General features: G+C 46.3%; 1 protein-coding gene across 8 annotated transcripts in view; it reads right to left on the bottom strand.

Annotated features, from left to right (window-relative positions):
• huwe1 (HECT, UBA and WWE domain containing E3 ubiquitin protein ligase 1) overlaps positions 1–21,881 on the bottom strand; it is a 273,934-nt gene that overhangs the window by 64,676 nt on the left and 187,377 nt on the right. For 7 of the 8 annotated variants that reach the window (XM_080182805.1, XM_080182808.1, XM_080182807.1 and 4 more), the window contains 8 exons: positions 21,153–21,364; positions 20,727–20,909; positions 10,727–10,899; positions 9,928–10,067; positions 8,391–8,466; positions 4,563–4,661; positions 1,639–1,766; positions 731–896 (listed from right to left, as the gene is read on the bottom strand). In XM_080182805.1, the coding sequence (XP_080038931.1) occupies positions 731–896; positions 1,639–1,766; positions 4,563–4,661; positions 8,391–8,466; positions 9,928–10,067; positions 10,727–10,899; positions 20,727–20,909; positions 21,153–21,364 (1,177 nt within the window). The remainder of the gene's footprint in view (positions 1–730; positions 897–1,638; positions 1,767–4,562; positions 4,662–8,390; positions 8,467–9,927; positions 10,068–10,726; positions 10,900–20,726; positions 20,910–21,152; positions 21,365–21,881) is intronic. The other variant, XM_080182810.1, reaches the window with a different exon arrangement.

The raw sequence follows: 21,881 nt of genomic DNA, 5'->3' as shown, positions 1-21,881 counted from the left end.
CAAAAAGGTAGATCCGCGCTGGAACTGGCTCCTGATTTTAAAATCTCAGTAATGTCAATCCAGAGCCTCGTAACACACCAGCAGCCACGACAAATCAATTTCTGTACCTTGGGTTCACACGAGGGGGACACAGAAAAGGGAAAAGGGAGCAAGAACTTATTTAATTATTTTTAAAAAAACAAACCATGATTTTTTCTCTCGAAGCATACGATCTTCTGCAAAATAGCCTTTGCCACAATCGCAAAATGGCTCCACCCCCACACCCCCCTCCCGAAAATCAGCCCTCAATATTGGTGCCCAGGATTTCGTCAACTGCAACTCTGGGTCAGACTTACGGCTGCCCTCTGACCGAATTAAAATCTACTGACGAGATAGCCCGTACATTTCACCCTTCAAAACAAAATAAACAAATTGGCACGTTTTGTAGAATCAAAAGGAAGAGAGGGGATTTGTTAGAACGTGAATTGCGCAGCTAAAAAGGGGAAAGGGGGAAGGAGGAAGGAAACAGTTCATCATTAACATTGAGTGAGACCCTTCATCCAAACCAGGCAAAGAGTTGAACCCCTACTTAGGTGTTGCTTTGCCCACAATTGGTTTTTGTTGCAGATTTCGCTCGCCTTTAGACACACGCTTTGTGTGTTCAACATCACATTAATTGCAACTGGAGTAACTACAGACCTTAAATGAATCCCCAACCAGCGTTTGCAGCCGATGGAGGTCAGCCTCTTACCTGCAGTGGAGAACATGTTGTCAAATTCGATAATCAGGTCATCCTCTCTGTCGAAGCGGACGAGTGACTCGTCAATGTCTGGGTAGTCTTCATCTAGCTCCATCTCTGATCCCTCCTCATCTTCGTCGTCCTCATCCCCTTCCTCTTCCTCGCCCTCCTCATCATCCTATGCACGCAGTGACAGACACACACACGCACACACATACAGCCCAGTGAATAGATTTCTTTTACACCCCGGAATCACTGCCCTCTGCAGGGGTGCAGCAGAAATGCACACTGGTAGCTCAAGTCAGATGGGCACTCACTGCAATCCCACTGGCCTCCATTCCAGGGCAAACTGAGCCAGGTAGAGGGATGAATGCAACATAAATTGGAAATCTACATAAACAGGTCAGATTACACAGAGTGTGCAGCAGTGAACAAGTGGAAGTAGATTTAATAACAACTTCCCAAAGGGATGTGAACGGAATTTGTTTACAGGACAGAAGCATGTCCTTCAACTCAAATGGTGTAAGTGGGGCTTGATGCATTATAAAAGTCTCCTCCATTTCAGCCCCATCAACATATCCCTCCTTCATTTTCTTCCTTATGTATTCATCTAGCCTTCCCGTTAAAAAGATCTCATCTATGTATTCACTTTTCCCTTGGAGTGGAGGGGTTAAGGGCTCTGGTGGTGGAAGCATCACTTGATGAAGAAGTGGTGCTGCCTGCATCACAGTTTGACCTGACGGAGGTCTGAAGAACTGGGCACCTCAAGCCCGAGAGAAACGTGTAAACTTGGACTTCTAAGGTCGGCAAGAGCCCATCCTGCTTTGTCCAGGCCAGCAGCTTGGTGTTGGATGACTGCTGCAGCTCGTGGTAATTTGGACAGTGGGATGGGGAGTATTGGGCTTGAGGCGTTTCCTCACCTGGTCATCTTCATCTTCCTCCTCTTCCTCATCCTCATCCTGGCTGTCTTCATCATCCTCGTTACTTCCACTGCTATCTTCCTCTTGTGTGTGCTCCTCATCGTCAGGGTCCAAGATGTTCATGGAATCTGTGGAAAGGAGAGAAATAGTAAAGGGAGCAACGGGGCTTTTAGTAACTGGACACGGTGTCAGCTTTAGCTGCAAGTTAACTTCACTGAACCACAATTTACCACCTTAACTGAAGTCAAATCCTGCAGTGCCTAATCATTCACTCAAAAAGCTCAAAGCATTTTGCTTACAATCATGTGGGTACATGCGGCAGCAATTTTGCACATAGGCAGATCTCAAACAGCAATGAGGTGGAATCATCAGTTAATCTGATTTTCTGATGGTGATTAAGGGAAAGGTGTTGGCCCAGGACACAGGGGAGAACTTCCAATCTCGCCATGAACATTCAACCCAGCAGTCAAATGAAGCCTTGGACTAATGCCTCATTTGAAAGGCAGCGCCCGCAGACGTTACAGCAGCGGTTCTGCTCTGGAACACTCTCGATAAATGTCCTCCTGACTCCCACCCTCCGCAACCCCACCCAATTAATTTGGGCATGTCAACCTGACACATGGAACGTTTGAAGCAAGGTCCAATGTCTAAAGTGCAACAGATTCGGGGCTTCCCAGTACAGGGGGATGGGGAAGCTCCGAAAATTGAGGGCCAGGAGTTGCACAGCTGACCCCTGGTTTCATAACATGGATTACACTGTTCAATATTGGCTGTCACTGGCATGATGCCTACAATTTGATTTTACAGAAGCTTAGCAATCTCTCCACTATGCGTAGTTGTTGCATATAAGAAAATGGGGCCTTATTTTGTTTCACATGTGCCCCTCTGCATTCCAGCACCCCTTCCCAAGCACTCAGCAGTACAGCCCCCATATCCATCAGGACTGCCATATTAAAACAGCAAAGGACAATTAACATGCCATTAGTATTGTCATTACCCCTTCACAGGCAGCTTACTGTTGCTGCAATGGGAAACAAGCTATGTATTCATTCTGCGGACATGGCTGTCTCTGGCAAGGCCAGTATTTAATGCCCATTTTCCTCCTCATCCCTTCGGAAGTGAGCCATTGTGGTGAAGGCATTCCCAGAGAACTAAGGTCGGGATCGGAAGATTTTGACCCAGTCATGATGAGCCAATGACGAGTCAGGGTGTACTGCGTGATAGCTGAATGGGAGACCTGGAATGCCTTCACCACAATGGTTCACTTGGGCAATAAATACTGGCCTTGCCAGAGACAGCCATGTCCGCAGAATGAATACATAGCTTGTTTCCCATTGTAGCGACAGTAAGCTGCCTGTGAATGGGTAATGACAATACTAATGGCATGTTAATTGTCCTGTGCTGTTTTGATATGGCAGTCCTGACGGATAAGGGGGCTGTACTACTGAATACAGGGATGTGGAGGTGCTGGTGTTCCCATGTGCCTGCTGCTCTTGTCCCTCTTATTCACCGAGGTTTGGGGGGCACTGACATTTGACATTAGGAACAAGTCAGCAAAGTTCCCACATTATCCCCTTAAAACATGCCACAGTGACGCACGTAACAGGATGGCTAGCGTAAAGCTTACAACAGTTCACTGTGAACAACTGGGGCAAAGGAATCCCATCGCAGGAGCTGGTTACACCAAACTGCAAACCAATAGTGACCTGACAGCAACAGACTATGCACAAAATCAAAAGCTTACTCCACGTGACCCCCCCCTCCTATCTCAAAACTGTTTGCACAATGGCTGTCCTGTTTGACTTGGGGGTGGAGCTCTCAGCTGACCCTATATTCCCACCATACAGACTCCCTGAAAGCAAATCATGGAGAAAACTGGTTCTGCTATTAACACATTTTGCTATCGGACCTTTATTGTCGCTATCAGCAACTTCTTTAGTCTTTAACATGACCATTAACACTGTCTTTGTCTTATGCCCATGATATCTTTTTGTCCAATCTCTCCTAGTTCCAACCTATCCCTGATCTTTTACTTTATTCCAGCTTAAACAGTATAAAATCCACCACTTCTCTAACTCCAAACATTAATTCTGTTTTTCTTTCTCCACGGATGCTGCCAAGACCTGCTGCGTTTTCCCAGCATTTGCTGTTTTATGTCAGATTTTGAGCATCTGCAGTATTTTGCTTTTACTTACATTGGTAGTTTTGTTTCTGGTTCAACACCAAAGGAAGTGATCCGACCCGGATCTGTCAAAGTCAAACCAGCACACACACACACATCCAGCCCCTTGCACCCCCGTCAAGGAGGAAGGAGCTTGGACATTGAAACCTTCACCCTTGGAAGGAGGCAAACTGAAATCTTTCAATTTAAGGGACTCTTTTACCCTAACCCTAATCAGCATACAGGATTGGGGCAATCATCCCAAGTCTTCTTCCCTCCCACTTCACCCTTCCCCACCTCAACACCTCCCCCATTTAAAAAAAAGTCAAGGTGCCCAGAGTGGTGCCTAGGTGTCTAGTGATCCAATTTCCTGTTGCGCGCCCATCTGCAAACTGGTGGGTGAAGGGGGAGTGAAGAGATGGAAGTGAGGGGAATCGGGGATTTGGAAGAAGCAATTATTCAACAAGTGGACAGGTACATGGAAGGAAAGGAGGGGAAAGGAAGAGGTCAGATCGGTTGGAATGGGGAAGAAAGGAAGGGATTAAATGAGAGTGGAGAGGTGGATGGGAGGGGAATGATCAGATACAAGTCCTTTACCATCCCAAGGTTTTGTGCAGTGCCGATTACTACTATGCTGCACACGCAGAACTACTTTAATCTTTTTTCTCTCTTTGTGTTTAAGGCTGATGATGATGATGCAGAATTGGTAGTTAAGGGCTCTCCTTCTGCACAGCAGTAAAGACAGTTTTCTTTTTTGTTGTACCTTCTCGGTTAGCCTGCAGGGTGGGTGCCTGACTGAGATTTGAGGGAGCCTCATCCATCAACACATCCTCCTGGGACTCATCCTCAGTACTTCTGCAAGCTGTAGCGCCAGAGGAAGGAAATAAAATACAAAGAAAAAGTGAATGCAAGCCCACGACAGTGCATTCTACATTTTCCGCAACATACCATTGTCTTTGGTACTCGATATTTGGAATTTCCCCCCCCACATTACTTGCATTTATTAGCTCTGATCCTTGTTTTCTCCCCCTCTCTTTAGTGTTGAGTGGGACTATGTTAGGTAGGGCACTTTTACTCACGAGTGTGTAAACTTTGAGTTTCATTGTGCCGTCTTGGGAAATGGCCGTTAAGTATTTTTAAGATGACAAGAACTCCCTTACCGATTTTGTTAGCCAGTGCCCATCAATTTAAATTCCAACACACGCCGGTTTTCTCATCTCTCAACTCCATCAGATGGTACCAAGTAGGGGCAGAAAAGGAACAAATGGCTTTTAATTATTCTTTTTTTGACAATGACCAATGAGTACAATACTGGAAGAGGTCAGTTGCAAATGACCTGCAATGATAGGAAGACACCGCTCTGCTACAGCACAACGAGTAACAAAGAGCTGCTCATCTTCCGAATCTCAAAGTGGAACCTGTGCCACGCCTCTCACTCTCTCTCTCTGTGTGGGGCAAGGAACATGGGGAGCAGAAAGGTGGTGGGTGGGGGGTGGGAAGAGCAAACAGATGGGGGCAGGGATGGGTGGGTGGTGGTAAAACTGGGATGAACAACCTCCAAGCAGCCAGTTTCAGGCTATCAGCGAGGGCACGAGAGCAGGCTTTTAGGGTAAGTGCACGGCAACTAAAGAGGAACAGGCAGACAAAGCGAGAGGGCGGAAAAAAATTACTTGCACAACTCCACAACACGCACGCAAATACAGCCGTGAAAAATCACTGGTTTCAGAAGAAGCTAATCATTCATCTTTTTCACACTGGATGTGTTACAAACCATCTCAGCAGCATTCTGCCAAGCAAACAGACTCCCCTGCTCCAGCCTCCTCTTCACGTGCCTGAACAGAGGATGCGGAAGATGGTCCCTACATTTTGTTTTACATATAAAAATACATAAACATTCCACCACTCACACCCAACCTCCTTCAAGCACCCATTCAGAACTCCTAGAATCCACCGATTTTCTGTCTCAAACACAACTCCACTTGGGAATGATGCATCTCCAAAGGTTCCTTGGACCTCTGCAAACGTTGCTCCCCAGCAAGGAACAAGCAGGGGTTTTTGTGATGATCATCCTCCCAGTTTCTCTTCTCTCACCACCCACCCCCCACCCCCCATCCCCCCCACTCCCTCTGCCCATCTTAAATACGTGGTGACACAGTGAGGAGAGCCACCAGCAGCAACCATGCACCCCTCCCAGCCTGTCCCAGTGTCACTGTACAATGTCATCTGCATCCCCTGCTCAAAATCAGAGGTCTCACAACACCAGGTTAAAGTCCCACAGGTTTATTTGGTAGCAAAAGCCATTAGCTTTCGGAGCGCTGCTCCTTCATCAGGTTGAGTGTGGGTTCTATTCACAAACAGAGCACATAAAGAGACACACTCAGTTTACAGAATACTGATTAGAATGTGAATGTTTACAGCTAATCAAGTCTTAAAGATGGAGACAATGTGAGTGGAGATAGCATTAAGCACAGATTAAAGAGATGTGTATGTCACCAGACAGGACAGTAAGTGAGATTTTGCAAGTCCAGGTAAGTCATGGGGGTTACAGATAGTGAGACATGAACCCAAGATCCCGGTTGAGGCCGTCCTCATGTGTGCGAAACTTGGCTATCAGTCTCTGCTCAGCGACTCTGCGCTATCATGAAGGACAACGCTTACCTGAAGATAAGAGGCCGAATGCCCGTGACCGCTGAAGTGTTCACCAACAGGAAGGGAACAGTCTTGCCTGGTGATTGTCGAGCGATGTTCATTCATCCGTTGTCGTAGCGTCTGCATGGTCTCCCCAATGTACCATGCCTTGGGACATCCTTTCCTGCAGCATACCAGGTAGACAACATTGGCCAAGTTGCAAGAGTGTGTACAATGTACCTGGTGGATGGTGTTCTCACGTGAGATGATGGCATCTGTGTCAGTGATCCAGCACATCTTGCAGAGGTTGCTGTGGCAGAATATGGTGGACAGAGTACCCTTTGTCGTCCAGTACTTCCCCGGAGTGGAGAAGCTACATCCTCTCTGGAGCCTTCAACATGTCATTGATGAAACGAACATCTCGCCAAGGCCATCTCCACACCCCCACTTCTTGCCTTCAAACAACCGCACAACCTCAAACAGACCACTGTCCACAGCAAACTGCCCAGTCTTCAGGAGAACAGTGACCACACAACCCTACCACGTCAGCCTCTGCAAGACGTGCCGGATCATCTCATGTGAGAACACCATCCATAGGTACACGGTACATACTCTTGCAACTTGGCCAACGTTGTCTACCTGATACACTGCAGGGAAGGATGCCCTGAGGCCTGGTACATTGGGGAGACCATGCAGACACTACAACAACAGATGAATGAACACCACTCCACAATCACCAGGCAAGACTGTTCTCTTCCTGTTGGTGAACACTTCAGCAGTCACGGGCATTTGGCCTCTGATCTTCAGGTAAGCGTTCTCCAAGGCTGACTTCACGACACACGACAGCGCAGAGTCGCTGAGCAGAAACTGATAGCCAAGTTCCGCACACATGAGGATGGCCTCAACCGGGGTCTTGGGTTCATGTCACATATTTGTAACCCCCATGACCTGCCTAGGCTTGCAACATCTCACTTACTGTCCTGTCTGGAGACAATACACATCTCTTTAACTTATGCTTAATGCTATCTTCACTCACATTGTCTACACCTTTAAGACTTGATTACCTGTAAAGACTCGCATTCTAGTCCATATTCTGTAAGCTGAGTGTGTGCCTTTATATGCTCTGTTTGTCATCAGAACTCCCCACTCACCTGACGAAGGGGCAGAGCCCCGGAAGCTAGTGACGTTTGCTACCAAATAAACCTGTTGGACTTTAACTTGGTGTTTTGAGACTTCTTACTGTGTTTACCCAGTCCAACACTAACATCTCCACATTGAAATCAACGGGACAGTACAATGGTAAGCATCCAGATGGGCAAGACAAATGGCTGGGGGGAATCTCTTCAACACAACATGCTTCAGATGCTGCCTGGTGTGCTCTGTTCCTTTCTCTCGCCGTATTTTTACACTGCAGGGGAAAGATATTCATTCTCGTTCCGTGCACTCCAACCCCACCCTCGTGTCTACTGGGCCTTCAGACTGGCACTTTTAATCCCTCAATTCACCTTCTGAAGGGTGGTGTTAATCGATTAGGACCCTTGAACACAAATGTAATCTCTGTGTGGTATAAAACCCAAGGTAAAGATTGCACTGCCAATCCTCACTTGCCAAGACAAGGCACGTACAGCTCCACTTACCACCCTCCCAAAAAAATACACTTGTATAACTTCTGTTTCTTACACAATGCCACATTCAAGTGCATCAAAAATTGTGCCATTTTTGGAAAACAAAGGTTTTACATTTTATGATTAAATCCAAAATGTTATGATCAATGGCAACAGCCTGCTTGAATCTCCTCCTCCCCCCCACAAAAGAGGGAGGGAAGAGAGGAAACTCTGGAAAGCAGAAAGAAGGCCCATCTAGTACAACCAGCTTCCCGAGGGACAGTGGAATCACTAGAGGGTTCCCAAGCACACTCGGAAGTGCGGCCGCCCTCCAGTACCAGGCGACATGCACGTCTTACCAATGATGGTGCTGCTCACGGTCTCCACGTCTCTTTCCAACAACTCATCGATAAGATCTTCCAGCTCATTCTCAACCTGGAAAACACAATGACAAGCACCTCAGGAGGGAACGGAAAGAGGTTGCTTGCACCAAGATGACAAAGCCCTCCCACCCTCCGTCACACCATACATAGCTAACTGGAAGGGAGAGGATGGAAACCCTGCTGTTACTCATGGTAAAGGAGGAATCAAGGAGCAAGGGTCATCTTAGGAGCTTTTTCTGCTTGCTTCCCAAAGTTTAATAGCCAGAGGCAGCCTTGGCCAATCTTTAGGCTGTTTTCACTACATTCTGTTTGAAAAAGCAATATTCCATCCTCACAAACATTAAATCATCCAACATAAAATAGACATGTTCTGCACTCTGCACGCAGAACACCACTGAATCTACAGACCAGGTGAGACCATTCAGCCCAACTGTCTCAGGCAGTTCCACATGAGCTGCCACCCACTCCTCTTTCATCTTATCCCATCCATTCCTTTCAGCCCCGAGTGTTTTTTCAGCCAGTTCCCTGTAAATGAATACATGGTTCCCTAAGGTGGCGAGTTCCTCACCATTTTCTGGATAAAGAAACTGTTCCTGAATTACCTGGTGGATTTATTAGTGACCACCATGTACCGCTCACCTGCTGTTTTACACATCTTCTCTATCGAGCACCTTCACAATCGTATAGAGCTCCATCAGAGGTTATCTTTCAGGGAACAGGACACCAAACTTTTCACATTTTCCTGACGGCTTTAACATCTCTATTGTGGTAGTTCTGTCCTCCTTCTTAAGGAAGGATATTTGTGCCTATCAGATACAGTTCAGGGAAGGTTCACCAGTTCTTTCGAGGAAAGATTGAGCAGCTTGGGCCTGTACCCATTCGGAGGTTGAAAGTACGAGAGGTGATCTTATGGAAACCTATCAGATTCGGAACAGGGGCTACACAGGATGACGCTGAATGTTTCCCCTCATGGGAAAATCGAAAACTGAGGAAGATGGGGGACACAGATTCAGAATAAGGGGGTCGCCCATTGAAGACGGAGATGAGGATTTCTTCTTTTAGAGGGCGATTAGGCTGTGGAGTCCTTGCCCCAGGCATCAGAGGCGGCTGTGGCTCTTGAATATGTGAAAGGCTGAGTTTTAGATCGACAATGGGGTCAGGACTCATGGGGAGACAGTCAGGAAAATGGAGTTGAGACCACAATCAGATCAGCCACAAGCTTATTGAATGGGGTGGAACAGGTTTGAGGGGCTAAATGGCCCACTCTTGCTCCTACTTCTCATAATCCTTGCATATCTTTCTTACACCTTCTTCAGTCCCTCTACATTCTTTTTCATGAAGTGGACACAATAGCAGTGCGCAACATTCCTAGTCCTATCCAAGTTTTGTCCAAGTTTAACTTAACTTTCCTGTTTTTCAATTCTATCCCTTGAGAAACGAAGCCCAGGACCTAGTTCACTTTTAGCCTCATTGCAGAGATACACATCCACGAGAGAAGGGAAAGGGTGGCTACCTGCATCTCCTGGGCATTCAGGACTTCTGACTGTCCGGTTATCACCACTGTGTCTGCTTCAGTCTCTCCATCCATAATATCGCTGTCCGCCACTCCTGTCGGGGCATGGTCTTCCTGAGTCTCCGTCTCTCCCGTCTCACCTATGCGATTGATGGAAAATAGTTTTTTTTTAAATCGGCTCAGTGCCACCAGAAACTTGAATGATTTGTATCAAACGATACCATTAAATATTCCGACAGTGGTGGTGAGAGGGAAGGCTGTGTGCCTAACACAGTGCTTATGGCCAGGAGGCAGAATGAATTCTCTCCGAGAACTGCTAGTAGTTAATTAACAAACCCCTACACCACTCTTTCTCACCACCACCCCCCCAGCCTCCACCACTCTCCCCCCCACCCCCACACAGCTTTTAAGGGGTAGGGAAGAAAGTTTCAGATTTCCACTTCCCTGCTTCCTGACAACACCCCTCGATGGCCTTGCTCTAACTTCAAGACAATGCCTTGAAATTTCAGCAGGAAATCATTTCTCTCTACCCTATTTGCATGTTAAATATCTTAACTCCATTCGATTTCGATGCATTAGCTGCCTAGGCTCCAAATGTTGGAAAGCTCTCTATGCCTCTCTCCTTTAACATGCTCCTTAAAACCTACCTCTTTAACCCAGCTTTGGGTCTCATGGCCCGATGTCACCTTTTGTTGGATATCACTCCTCTGAAGCAGCTCGGGGTGTGTTTTGTGTCAAAGGGGCTATGTAACTGCAATTTGATGCTGTTGATAGGATTACTGATGGGAGCAGCACTTACCAGAGTCTGGCTGGTTGCCATTGGCATCGCCACTCGTGATGTGCGTATCTTGCTCAGATTTGTTCTTGCTCGAGGCGTTCTTGCTACTGAAGAGACTGCTTGGCTGGTTGACAATGCGAGAAAGTGTCTCCAGAGGCTTCAATGCAGCATTCACCGTGTTTGCCATGTTGGGACTTCAAATAAAACGAAACAAAGTTAAGTTGGGTGTAGCAGTGGATGCTGAAACCCCTGCTTATTAATGGGCTTTTAAAACAAAGTAGATTAGTTGACAATAGGGGCCATAATGTGCCTAATAGTTAACAAAGATATCACAATGTGCCTCGACATATATTGTACCAGGGTATTGCCTTAAACACAATATCATCAATAATAATGAATTTTTAAACAAGTATTGTAACTTTGAAATGTGGTTTTAAAGGTGTTTGAGAGCTTTGGTCAAAAGGAACTGCCGCATAGTGTAATGGGAAAAAGCAGAACCAGACAGGCCACATTCAAATGGAACAACAGTGAGGGGCTTTGGAAGACCCTGCAGCTGTGAGGTATTAGATAATGGGATGGATAGAAGGATTCAACTGCTAATGGCAATGAATAGGAACATGCTGCTCCTCACTCAGCCTGATAAGGCACAGCCAGTTCGGCAGGATGATTCCCTTAGTTCCCACTGTTTTGAACCCGTCACGTGCGCAAGCAGGTTGCTAAGCTACGCAGGGGTCCAGATAACCAATGAATTGCTATGATGCCAGGCGTAGGCCAAGGTGGATAAGGTGTATTAATGGAATTGGACCATCCAGTTTGGATGACAGATTGGGCAGGGAATATGAATCTTCGGAAAGAGTTTATCAGAGGTGTTCATGAAATCTGAGAGAAATTGGAATCCATCCAGCATCTCAGTCCAGTGTATATTGTTCAAATCAAGAACATTATAGACTGCTTACTATCTCTCGCAAGTTTTGTATTAGCTTTGGCTGAATGCAGGGTCCCCCAGAGGAAAGCCCCCAGACAATTCCCCGAACATTAGGTAATCGATTGATGCTGCAAAAATCACCAGAACTTCTCCGAGTGTTTCAACATGGAAATGTCCCGATAATATTACAAAACTGATGGGGTACAGAAATATGCAAATAGGCCCCAAAACATCAATAACTGGTTGTATTCCATACTAGCCACATCCTTCATCCCATCTCCCTCCCGCTCCAGCCCCGCAACCTCCCTTGCATTTATCCAGCTTTCTCCTTAAATGTAAACACTATTCACTTCAACCATTCCCTGTGGTGGTTAATTTCTGTCCATCCAAGCCCCTGATACTATGGTTGCCCCAGTCAATGTTCGGAAAGTTAAAGACATTTCTCCTTATTAATGACCACTTTATAATCAAGGGCTTCTAGCTCTGGAATCTCCTACAAGTGAAAGCATCATCTCGTACCCCATCAAACCTTTTCCTAATTTTCAAATTCTCAACAAAGTCACCAACCCAGAGAGACAAACTTCAGGCTGATCAGTCTTTCCATTTTTTTAATTCATTTGTGGGACCTGGGCATCACTGGCTGGCCAGCATTTATTGCCTATCTCTGGTTGCCCAAGGACAGTTGAGAGTCAACCACACTGCTGTAGATAAGGACAGCAGATTTCCTTCCTGAAAGGGGAAGGTGAACCAGATGGGTTTTTTCGACAATTGAGAATGGGTCATCAGTAGATTCTTAATTCCAGATTTTAAAAAAAATTTATATTCCACAATCTGCCGTGGCTGGATTTGAACCTGGGTCCCCAGAATATTAGCTGAGTTTCTGGATTAATATTCTTAGTGATAATACCACTAGGCCATCAGCTCTGTAAAGGTCAAGCTCTTGCGCGCAACCATTTGGGTGTAATCCCGCAATCATTCAGAAGGATCAGTCAGTTAAATCAAACCAGATAACAGCAGATGCTGGAACCGAAACAAAAACAGACGAGGCTGGAAAATCTCAGCAGGTCTGACAAGAGATAATGTTTCCAATCTGAATAACCCTTTGTCAGAGCTTTGTCACTCAGTTTAATATTTCTCTGGATATCTAATTCAGCCCATTGTAATTGTTCATCTTTCACAATCCAGAAGCATAATGCATGGAACTAATCGGTCAATAAAAATGGACTTTGTTTTTCAGGATTGGGCATCGACCTTCACTTCCAAGATCTGGTCGCAATCCAGCCGCTGCTACTGGGAATACCCAAGAATGTTTGATGGGGGGAGAGTGTAGAGGGAGCTTTACTCTGTATCTAACCCCGTGCTGTACCTGTCCTGGGAGTGTTTGATGGGGGACAGTGTAGAGGGAGCTTTACTCTGTATCTAACCCCGTGCTGTACCTGTCCTGGGAGTGTTTGATGGGGGACAGTGTATGTGAGCAACAGGTAAAGATGCTGTTAACACATATATCTGTACACCATAGAGAAATAGCCTAAAGTTAGGTAGACTGGATATAGTCAGGCACATTGATAACCCACGTTATGGAAACAACTGTGATCTTAGTCACAAACATAGGACATAAAATTCGCTGCTGCTAACAGAGCAATAGTCAGGGACAATAAAGAAACTGCTTTTTGGGACATTTAATATCCCAAGGGATCAAGGAGAGGCCCGTGGACAGGCTAGCCAATGAAACAGCAAAACAGGCAGCCCTAAGCCCACAACCAATCAGGATGCAGGCCAGTGGCCCAAATAGTACCCTTCCCTCTGGGATGGAAACGCGACAGAAGAGGTATGGAGTGCATGTTAGCCCTGTATCAAGAAAAGGAAGCATGGGGCAACCCGAACTGCACATCCCTATCCCTGATGTTCCCTCCCGTGGAAGCAAAGAACTTAAAAACTCCCCCTCAGTTTCTCACTGCCGTTGTGAATCACACTTCATGTGTGAACCGACAAGGAACAGAGTTAACTCATAATATGGGGGAGTTAGAATCATGCTCAGAGGTCAGGAGCATTACAGAGAACGGAATGGGAGGGAACTATTCATCATTGAAAATCCCCAGAGCAGATATATGGTGGTATTGTGGAGGAAGGGTACTGAGGCCAACTCTACACCGCCCCCCCGCCCCCCCCCCCCCCCCGCCACCACACACACACACACACACACACACACACACACACAGTGGAAAGGTACATGTGCAATTGTCCAATTGGCTATACCATTTACCCTGGCATTTGAAGGATCCAAAAGGATCAGGAAAAACAAGAGATCAGTGATAGGAACTTCTTTTGATGAAAAAATATATCTAGATCCCATAGGAGTGCCTCGGGGAGTCCCAGATGAATTCAAAGCCCGGAATCAGATTACAGCTGGGTTTGAGTCCTTGTTTTGGTGGGTGACAATAAATAAGAACGTACATTGGATAAATTATATATATTATAACCAACAGAGATTCATTAACCATACCAGGGATGCTGTCAGGGGGTTGGCGGAACAACTAGACGCCACTAGTAGAATGGCGTGGGAAAATAGGATGGCCTTGGATATGATGTTAGCAGAGAAAGGAGGTGTATGTGTAATGTTGGGGGGAAAGTGTTGTACCTTTATCCCAAATAATACGGCCCCTGATGGCTCTATAACCCGAGCCTTACGAGGACTAACAACCTTAGCAGAGGAAATAGCAAAAAACTCTGGGGTAAACAACGTATTCACTGACTGGTTGGAGTCCTGGTTTGGAAAATGGAAAGGAATGGTGGTGTCAGTACTAACCTCCTTAATAATAGTGGCAGGAGTATTGATAACAGTGGGATGCTGCATAATCCCCTGTGTGAGGGGACTGATCCAAAGGCTTATTGAAACAACACTAACAAAGAAAATGTCTGCGGTAGATCATGGAGAGAGAATGAATTTATTGGAAATGGGAAATGAACTGGATGATGAAGTAGATAAAACAGTGGAAAAGATGCTCCAGGAATTTGAAATGTAGGGATTTGTGATGGATGTGTTAACAGCAAGTTAAAAAGGGGGGGGAATTGTGAGCAACAGGTAAAGATGCTGTTAACACATATATCTGTACACCATAGAGGAATAGCCTAAAGTTAGGTAGACTGGATATAGTCAGGCACATTGATAACCCACGTTATGGAAACAACTGTGATCTTAGTCACAAACATAGGGCATAAAATTCGCTGCTGCTAACAGAGCAATAGTCAGGGACAATAAAGAAACTGCCTGTGGTGTAGGAATAACACCAGATGTGTGGTGTTCAGTGAAGCGTACACCACATCCTGAAGGAATGTACGAGGTCCAAGTTATACAAAGCAAATGGTATACAAGATGTGTTGTTTCTACAATTAAGCATAAAAGGGGGGAAAAGGTCACTGAGATAGTTGGGACAGCAGTGATTAAGTTGGCAAAGGATTGATTACTGCCAATCTGAACTGGACATGTAACAGTGTTAGATAAGACAGATGAGTTTACTAATGCACTCTTGTGATAACAGGAGACATGGTTGGATGGGGAGTAGAGGGGATGGAAACTTGGGGCACCTCGAGCCAATAGGGGAATGACAACACATAGATGGGACAGGGACCACCAATTAGGGGATAACAACACATTGCCAAGCCATTACAATGCTTGTAAAAAAGTATAAAATGTGCTGCAAATCTATGTAAGGTCTGCCTATTTTATTGGACACCCGGTCTCGCAAGAACGTTAAATAAAATATCTTGCTCCTTCAGAACTTGACTTGACTAAATTGTTTGACAGTGAGCTGTGTTTCTCACAGTATAGAGGGAGCTTTACTCTGTATCTAACCCCGTGCTGGACCTGTCCTGGGAGTGTTTGATGGGGGACAGTATAGAGGGAGCTTTACTCTGTATCTAACCCCGTGCTGGACCTGTCCTGGGAGTGTTTGATGGGGGACAGAGTAGAGGGAGCTTTACTCTGTATCTAGCCCCGTGCTGTACCTGTCCTGGGAGTGTTTGATGGGGACAGTGTAGAGGGAGCTTTACTCTGTATCTAACCCCGTGCTGTACCTGTCCTGGGAGTGTTTGATGGAGGGACAGTGTAGAGGGAACTTTACTCTGTATCTAACCCCATGCTGTACCTGTCCTGGGAGTGTTTGATGGGGGGACAGTGTAGAGGGAGCTTTTCTCTGTATCTAACCCCGTGCTGTACCTGTCCTGGGAGTGTTTGATGGAGGGACAGTGTAGAGGGAGCTTTACTCTGTACCTAACCCCGTGCTGTAACTGTCCTGGATGCATTCAGATGCTGACATGGGTGCAAACTCTTGTGCAGCACTGACATCCCTAGACTGGAATTACCATACCACAGGATCACCATACCATCAAGTGAGATCCTGAGAACACAGAGCAGGTCAGCCACAATTTGCTACTGAGGGGACACCTCACTGAAGTTAAATTCTTTGCCAAAATATAAACACTCCAATGAAAAGGTGATCACAGCCATAGAGATTACTGCATGGAAACAGGCCCTTCAGCCTAACTTGCTCATGCTTCCACTTTGTACCAATTGCCCGCATTTGGCCCATGTCCCTCTCTACCCATCCTACCCACGTTACTGTTTAAATGCTTTTCAAGAGACAAAATTATATCCACCTCTATCACTACTACCTCTGGCAGCTTGTTCCAGACACTCACCCTCCAGTGAAAATAATTGCCCCTCTGGATTCTTTTGTATCTCTCCCCTCTCACCTTAAACCTACATCCTCTAGTTTTAGACTCCCCTACCTTTGGGAAAAGATATTGACTATCTAGCTTAAGGATGCTCTTCATTATTTTATAGACCTCTATAAGATCACTCCTCAGCCTCTCACACTCCAGGGAAAAGAGCCCCAGTCTATCCAGCTTCTCCTTATAAGTTAAGCCATCAAGTCCCAGCAGCATCCTAGTAAATCGTTACTGCACTCTTTCTAGTTTAATAATATCCTTTCTATAATAGGGTGACCAGAATTGATCACAATATTCCAAGTGTGGCCTTGGACAACCTCAACAAGACATCCCAAATCCTGTATTCAATGTTCTGAGCAACGAAACCAAAAGCATGCCGAATGTGTTCTTCACCACTCTGTCCACCTGTCAGTCCACTTTCAAGGAGCGATGAACCTGTACCCCTTGGTCTCTTTGCTCTCAAACTCTCCTCACCAGCCTACCATTAACTGAGTAAGTCCTGTCTTGGTTTGATCTACCAAAATGCATCACCTCACATTTGTCTAAATTAAACTCGATCTGCCGTTTGTCAGCCCACTGGCCCAACTGATCGAGACCCCACTGCAATCCAAGATAACCTTCTTCACTGTCCACAGTGCCACCAATCTTAGTGTCATCTGAAACTTATTAACCATATTTCCTATATTCTCATCCAAATCATTAATATAAATGACAAATAACAGTGGACCTAGCACTGATCCCTGAGGCACACCGCTGGTCACAGGCCTCCAGTTTGAAAAACAACCCTCCAACCATCCTCTGTCTTCTGTCGTTAACATAGAGCATTACAGCACAGAACAGGCCCTTTGGCCCACGATGTTGCGCCGACCAATTAAAAAAGCAATGACCCTCTAACCTAAACCAATCCCTTTCCATCCATAAACCTATCCACGGATCTCTTAAACGCCCCCAAACTAGGCACATCTACAACTGCAGCAGGCAGGGCATTCCAATCCCTCACCACCCTCTGGGTAAAGAAAATTTAAGCCAAAGTTAAGCCAAATTTATATCCATTTAGATACCTCACTCTGGATCCCATGAGATTTAACCTTGTGCAACAACCTACTATAAGTACCTTGTCAAAGGCCTTGCTAAAGTCCATGGAGACAACATCAACGGCACTGCCCTTATCTACCTTCTTGGGTTACCCCTTCAAAACACTCAATCAAATTTGTGAGACGTGATTTTCCACTCACTAAGCCATGCTGACCGTCCCTAATCGGTCCTTGTGTCTCTAAATGCCTGTAGATCCTGTCTCTCAGAATACCTTCCAAAAACTTATTCACAACAGATGTGAGGCTCACTGGTCTGTAGTTCCCAGACTTTTCCCTGCAGCCCTTTGTAAACAAAGGCACATTTGCCAACCTCCAATCTTCAGGCACCTCACCTGTGGCTGTTGATGATTCAAATATCTCAGCTAGGGGGCTCGCAATTTCCTCCCTTGACTCCCACAATGTCCTGGGATACACTTCATCAGGTCCCCGGGGATTTATCTACCTTGATGCGCTTTAAAACTCCCAGCATCTCCTTCTCTACAACAGTAAATGCTGATGAGAAATATTCATTTAGGATCTCACCAATCTCTAGTTGATCCGCACACAGATGACCTTGTTGATCCTTAAGAGGCCCTACTCCCTCTCTGGTTACTCTTTTGCCCTTTATGTATTTGATGGAGCTCTTTGGATTCTCCTTTGCCTTATCTGCCAAAACAATCTCATGTCCCCTTTTTGCCCTCCTGATTTCTCTCAAGGAGGAAATAGCGAGGCATCTTGAGGGGAACTGCTTGATAGAGCAGACGCAGCACAGTTTCCTTAAAGGGAAGTCGTGTCTGACAAATTTACTGGAGTTCTATGAGCATGTGTCTAGGGCGGTGGATAGAGGAGAGCCGGTGGATGTGGTCTTTCTGGATTTTCAGAAGGCGTTTGACAAGGTACCTCACAAGAGGTTATTACAGAAGGTCAGGGGGCATGGAGTTGGGGGTAGGGTGTTAGCGTGGATAGAGGACTGGTTGTCAAATAGGAGGCAGAGAGTGGGGGTCAATGGGTGCTATTCGGATTGGCGGATGGTGACTAGTGGAGTGCCCCAGGGGTCGGTGCTGGGGCCTCAGCTTTTTACCATTTATATAGATGATCTGGAGGAGGGAACCGAGTGTATGGTGTCAAAATTTGCTGATGACACCAAAATTAGTCGAAAGGCAAATTGTGTGGAGGGTGGGGAGAGTCTACAGAAGGATCTAGATAGGCTGGGCGAATGGGCCAGGAAATGGCAAATGGAATTTAGTGTTGGCAAGTGCGAGGTGGTCCACTTTGGTAGGAATAATGGTAGGAAGGATTATTACTTACGTGGAGAAAAACTGCAGCAGGCGGCAGTGCAGAGGGACCTCGGGGTCCTTGTGCATGAGTCGCAAAAACCCAGCTTGCAGGTGCAGCAGGTGGTCAGGAAGGCGAATGGGATGCTGGCCTCATCGCGAGGGGGATTGAATACAAAAGTAGGGAGGTCTTGCTGCAGCTGTATAGGGCGTTGGTGAGGCCGCAGCTGGAGTACTGTGTGCAGTTTTGGGCGCCGTACTTACGCAAGGATATTTTAGCCTTGGAGGGAGTGCAGAGGAGGTTTACTAGGCTGATACCGGAGTTGAGGGGGTTGAACTATGAGGACAGGCTGAATAAACTAGGCTTGTACTCGTTAGAGTTTAGAAGAATGAGGGGAGATCTCATTGAGATGTATAAGATGATGAATGGGATGGATAGGATAGAGGTGGAGAGATTCTTCCCGCTCAGAAAGGATAGTAGACTAGGGGGCACAGCCTCAAGATAAAGGGGGGGCGGTTTAGAACGGACTTGAGGAGGAACTTCTTCACTCAAAGGGTGGTGAATCTCTGGAATTCTCTGCCCGTTGAAATGGTGGAGGCTGCCTCGCTAAATATTTTTAAGACGCAGGTTGATGGGTTTTTGATGAGAGAGGGGATTAAGGGTAATGGGGAGAGGGCGGGAATGTGGAACTGAGCCACGACAGATCAGCCATGATCTTATTGAATGGCGGGGCAGGCTCGAAGGGCTAGTTGGCCTACTCCTGCTCCTATTTCTTATGTTCTTATGTTCTCTCTTAACTCTACTCCTACGCCCCTATATTCTTCAAGGGATCCACTTGATCCCAGCTGCCTATGCATGTCATGTGCCTCTTTCTTCTTTTTGACCAAGACCTCAATATCCTGAGTCATCCAGGGTTCTCTGCTTCTGCCAGCCTTGCCCTTCACTCTAAGATGAACGTGTTTACCCTGAACCCTGGTTAACACAGTTTTGAAAGTGTGCCACTTACCAGACGTCCCTTTGCCTTCCCACAGACTCCCCCAATTAACTTTTCGAAGTTCTTGTCTGACCATCAAAATTGGCCTTGCTCCAATTTAAAATTTTAACTTTTGGACCAGAGCTATCTTAAAACCAATAGAATTATGGTCACTGGTCCCAAAGTGATCCCTCACCAATACTTCTGTCACCTGCCCTTCCTTATTTCCCAAGAGGAGGTCAAGTTTTGCTCCCCTCTAGTCGGGCCATCCACATACTGAATGAGAAATTCTTCCTGAATACACTCAATAAATTCCTCTCCATCTAACCCTCGAACACTATGGCTGTCCCAGTCAACATTGGGAAACTTAAAGTTCCCTTTATTACCATGCTATTTTTCTTGGAACTGTCTGTAATTTCCTTACATATTTGCTCCTCAATTTCCCACTATTTGGGGGCCTATAGTACAATCCTATCAAGGTGATCTCTCCCTTCTTATTTCTCAATGCTACCCATATAGACTCAGTGGGCGAACTCTCGGATATATCCCCTCTCAGTATGGCTGTGATGCTTGCCCTAATCAAAAGTGCAACTCCCCCTCCTCTCTTACTTCCTGTTCTATCTTTCCTATAGCATCTGTACCCTGGAACACTGAGCTGCCAGTCCTGTCCCTCCCTTAGCCATGTTTCAGTAATTGCTATAATATTCCAGTCCCACGTACCCATCCATGCCGAGAGTTCATCTGCCTTGCCCATCAGGCCTCTTGCATTGAAATAGATGTAGCTTAATCTGGACTTCCCTTGCTGTCTGCCTTCTCAATGTCCTGCTTGTACTTGACCTGTCTAGTACCAGGATTACTGACACTGTCTTTACTAGTTAATGTGCTCTCTTTAACTTCTGTGCTGTCCTCAGCCTTCTCTTCTGTCTTCCTATTGCTTTGGGTCCCACACCCCCGTCAAACTAGTTTAAACCCTCCTGAGTGGCTCTAGCAAATCTCCCCGCCAAGAAATTAGGATCCTTCTGAGTCAAGAATGAGAAGCCACTTTACCTGGACAAATCGAGACTGTGCGGCACTCGGGCCAGGTCATTCACCAGCCCCTTCTTCAGGAAGAGTCGGATGATGTTGTTCATGCCGTTATGCTGTGTTTTGACGGCATTGCTGCTGTAGAAGCTGGAAGTGGATGGGCAGGACTCCATAATGGTGCTAATGATGCACATCACTGCCTGCAGCCTGTGAGAAGGACATTGGAGGGAACAAGATTAACATACTGGCTACCCAGCCCCATCAGTTCTACAGGCCGCACTGTGAGCAAACATGTCAAGAGGCCAACATCAGTTAGTCATGCTATGGATTACAGCTTTGAGGAGGTTGTGTGTCACACAGACACACCTGTAATAGATTTTGGAAGCTCTATATACTGAAAGAGAATTTAAAAAGCGAACCTACAAGGTGCTTTTTTGCTTTAGTAGTTACCTGGCATGTTTCTCGGTGCTCTCCGCCATAGCCAGTGCTCTGCTGAGGGCCGCTTTGACCTCATTGACCAAGGCAGCCTGAGCCTCTGTGCTCTGCGTCGCTGCTGCCAAACTAGCCAGGAAAAGCCTGGCCAGTGCTGGTGTATCCTTGTCCCCCACATTCTGGGTCTGGGGCAACAGATGATCTAGGACAAATGCCAGGACACTGCAATCCTGCACCAGGAGGAACGGTGGGGGAGTGAGAAAGAGAGAAAGAAAGAAACTGCATTAGCGCCCTGAAATGCACACAGTCAACAAGCACTCAGCAACCATAACCATCTCGCCATGCTGACTTGGAAACATATCATTCACTGTGGGTGGGTTCAAATCCTGGAACTCCCTCCCTAGCACAGAGGGTGTACTTACAGCAGTTCAAGGCAGTGGCTCACCACCACCTTCTCAAGGGGTAACTATTGATGGGCAATAAACGTTGGCCAGCCAGCAACACCCACATCCTAAGATTTATTTTTGGAATAAATGGGTGCTTTTCTGGTTGGCAGTTGGTGACTAGTGCCGTGCTGCAGGGATCGGTGCTGGGGCCTCAACTGTTTACCATAGACATAGACGATCTGGAGGAGGGGGCTGAGTGTAGAGTAACAAAATTTGCAGATGACACGAAGATGAGTGGAAAAGCGAATTGCGTGGAGGATGCGGAAAGTCTGCAGAGAGATTTGGATAGGCTGAGTGAGTC

Source organism: Carcharhinus amblyrhynchos, unplaced genomic scaffold (genome assembly GCF_965287045.1).
Source record: "Carcharhinus amblyrhynchos unplaced genomic scaffold, sCarAmb.v2.hapA scaffold_90, whole genome shotgun sequence".
Lineage (NCBI taxonomy): Eukaryota > Metazoa > Chordata > Chondrichthyes > Carcharhiniformes > Carcharhinidae > Carcharhinus > Carcharhinus amblyrhynchos.
This window is presented reverse-complemented; position numbering and strand designations above follow the sequence as displayed.